The sequence below is a fragment of the Pteropus vampyrus genome, unplaced genomic scaffold (genome assembly GCF_000151845.1).
Source record: "Pteropus vampyrus isolate Shadow unplaced genomic scaffold, Pvam_2.0 Scaffold620, whole genome shotgun sequence".
NCBI lineage: Eukaryota > Metazoa > Chordata > Mammalia > Chiroptera > Pteropodidae > Pteropus > Pteropus vampyrus.
This window is the reverse complement of record NW_011889401.1, coordinates 452597-455950: the sequence shown is the minus strand read 5'-3', so window position 1 is coordinate 455950 and position 3354 is coordinate 452597. Positions and strand designations below refer to the sequence as shown.

The 3354-nt window shown below is 61.2% G+C and overlaps 1 protein-coding gene across 1 annotated transcript in view; it reads left to right on the top strand.

The window, feature by feature from the left end:
- Positions 1-1327, top strand: part of MYO1G (myosin IG) — an 18433-nt gene extending 17106 nt beyond the window's left edge. Inside the window, exons 16-18 of the mRNA XM_023525757.1 lie at positions 122-249; positions 815-969; positions 1050-1327. Coding sequence (XP_023381525.1) covers positions 122-249; positions 815-969; positions 1050-1206 — 440 coding nt within the window. The 3' untranslated portion in view covers positions 1207-1327. The remainder of the gene's footprint in view (positions 1-121; positions 250-814; positions 970-1049) is intronic.
- Positions 1328-3354: the final 2027 nt, after the last annotated feature.

The window sequence follows — 3354 nt, the reverse complement described above, 5'->3', positions numbered from 1 at the left end:
CAGGCCCGGCCTAGAGGTGTCACAGCTGCTCCTGGGACTTCGGAAGTGGTCAGCTGTAACCCAGGCAGGGAGAAAGCGGGCCGGGGAGGAGGGCACCCCGGCGGCGCGTGACCCCCGAGAGCGACTGTCCCGCAGGTGAACCGCTTCAACAAGAGACGGGACCGCGCGCTGCTGCTCACTGACCGGCATCTGTACAAGCTGGAGCCCCGCCGGCAGTACCGGGTGATGCGGGCTGTGCCTCTGGACGCGGTGAGCTCGCAGGGCCCTTCTGCCTGCCTGGGATGGCCAGAACTTTCTAGAACAGCCTCAGTTCAGCATGGCCGCACCCCACCCTCCCTGGGCTGAAGCCTGCTTGGCTTCCCGGGGGCGCAGCTGCTCCTCCCACTCTGCCCTCTCCCCAAACCTGGGCCGGGTCGCATGGGCCCAGACCGCCACCCAGCTCTGTGGCACACTGGTGCCTGGAACCGCAGCTCCTGTCCCCAGGGCAAGGACTGCTGGGAGCGGGGACCAGGCTAGGTCCCTCTGACTGTCCAAGCGGGCGGGGGCATCTGGTCCGTAGCCACGACACGTGTGGCTACTCAGACGGAATAGAAAGGACAGAAAAATGAAAGGTCAGCTCCGCAGTCACGATAGCACATTCAGGTGCTCCAGACCCACAGACTGGTGTGTCGGGTGTGTCTGCCACTGGTGTGGCAGAGGGACAGACGGTGGAGCCCGGGCGGGGGCTCAGAGAGGCTGGGTCCTGCGGGGGTGCGGGGCTGGGGTACAGAGTCAGGAAGAAGGCCTGCCGCCCCCTGACCCTGACCCCCATCAGGTGACAGGACTGAGCGTGACCAGTGGGCGGGACCAGCTGGTGGTGCTCCACGCGCGGGGCCAGGACGACCTGGTGGTGTGTCTACACCGCTCACAGCCGCCACTGGACAACCGCATTGGGGAGCTGGTGGGCGTTCTGGCTGCGCACTGCCAGGGGTGAGTCAGGAGGGCAGCTGCGGGTCCGGGGTCGCACCCTCCCCCGTCCCTGTTCCTGACCTCCCTCCTGCCCGCTTCAGGGAGGGTCGCGCCCTGGAGGTCCGCGTCTCCGACTGCATCCCCCTGAGCCAGCGCGGTGCCCGGCGCCTGGTGTCGGTGGAGTCCACAACGGAGCAGCCGGAGCCGGACTTCCGCTGCCGCCGGGGCACCTTCACCCTCCTGTGGCCCAGCCGCTGAGTCCGCCTGTCCGGCTGCAGCAAAGACTCGGCCCCATGGAAGTGAAGGCGCCTCTGCCCGGCCCGCCCCCGGCCGTGGGTCCCCCCATCCCAGCGCCGAGCAATAAACAATGCTGCACCTGTCTCCGAGTGGGCTTGTGTCTGTGAGCGGACATCTGCCACTGCCACGCCAACTTGGCAAATGGCACCCCAGCGTCCTCTGCTGACTCCTGCGGGGTCACTCGAACTGGAGGAGGCGGTCTGAGGGCCAGTCTGGTGGGGCCCAGCCTAGGGACTGTGGGAGGTGGAGCCCTGGTCTGAGGGGACACTGCATGTCCTCCCTGGGCCGCCCCCACCCTGTGCGGCATTGAGACAGTCCCTCCGCGGAGACCCTTTTCCCCTCCTCCAGGACTCCTGGCCTCGTTCCTACTGGGCCACTGGGGAGGCTGGGGGTCCCAGCGCACACACTGTGGGCACAGAGCAGGCCCCGCCTACTGGCTGGAGGCACGTGCTGCCCCAGCTGCTGCCTGTCTGTGCTGGGTGTGGGCATCCCGGGCCTTAGGAAGCCCACCTCTGAGGGGAGCAGCCAGGACCTCCCACAGTCTGTGAGCCTGGCCTGTGTCTGGGGCTTCTCAGGAAGCCAGTGAAGAAAGGCCAGAGTGGACACAGCCTACCGCCTAGCCAGCAGAGCCCCCAGCCCCCAGGCCTTAGCCCCTCCCCAGTCCCTGGCCTCCAGCCCCCAGCCCCTCCCAGCTCCCCCATCCTCTCCTCCCCCACAGGTGGCCCCTCTGCTCTCGGGGGCTCCCACCCTCCTCCCCTGCGCCCTGCATTCAGGGGCAGCCTTGCTTGGCTGCGCCCTCTTGGTGTGGAGGGAGGTCCACATCTGCTGCAGTGGCTTCCGGTGCGTCAGGGGAGGGCTCAGACCTTCCTGAGGCTTCAGCTCATCACTGTGCAGGGGTGTGGGGGGCCACCTCCCACCTCCTCCATCCATGCTCCTGCCCCGGAGAGCCTTGACATGGGGGACCCTGACATGGGGGGCTCCAGCATGTCTCCCCTACCCCCCAGCACAGTCTGGAGAAGGAGCCAGTCCTACGTGGAGAGGTGGCAGCAGAATCCACGTCTGTTAGCAGAGAAGAATGACCTTAGTTTTCTGGTGGACTCTTTAGAGTTTTCTTTATATAGTATCATGTCATCTGCAAGGAGTGACAGTTTACTTCTTGTCCAGTCTGGATGCCTTTTATTTCTTTTCTTGTCTGATTGCTCTGGCTGGGACTTCCAGTGCTGTGTGGAACAGAAGTGGGGGGAGGGGCACCCTCGTCTTGCTCCTGATCTTAGAGGAAAAAACATCCACTTTTTCACCATTGAGTATGATATTAGTTGTGGGTTGGTCACATCTGGCCTTTATTATGTCGAGGTATGTTCCCCCATCCTCACTTTGCTGAGGTGTTTTATCATGAAACAATGTTGGATTTCATCAAATGCTTTCACTGCATCTATTGAGATGATGATGATGATGATGATGATAGATTAGGTAGATGATAGGTTAGACAGATAGATAATAGATAGGCGATAGATAAGTAGATAGAGGATAGAGAGGTAGATGATAGATGACAGACGAACGGATGATCCACAGGCAGGAGGAGTGTTATCACAGGAATCGGCTCGCAGGTATGAGTCTGAGGCGGGAAGGCCGGGAGAGCCGGTGGTGTCATCCAGCCTGAGTCTGAAGGCTCAGGAATCTGGAGACCACGGAGGAGAAGTTGGACGTCCCAGCTCAAGCAGAGAGAGTGAATCTGTCCTTCCTCTGTCTTTTTGCCTGTGGGGCCCTCAGCAGATGGGATGATGCCTGCCCCGCCCCCCCGGGCATGGTCTCAGCCTTTATTCAGTCTACAGATTCAAATCTGATCCCTTTCAATGGACCTCACGCCCGGACATCATCTGGGCTTCCCTCAGGCCGGCCAAATGGACATGTAGGGTTAACCATCACATGCGCTAAGGTTATGATCCGTTTGCATAAGAAATCGCCAAACTGTCTTCCAAAGTGTCTGTAATCATTTTTCAGCCCCAGCAACGGATGTGAGCTCCTGCTGCTCCACGTTCTCACCAGCATTTGATGTGGTCAGTGTTCCGGATTTCGGCCATTTTTATAGGCATTTAGTGGTATCTCACT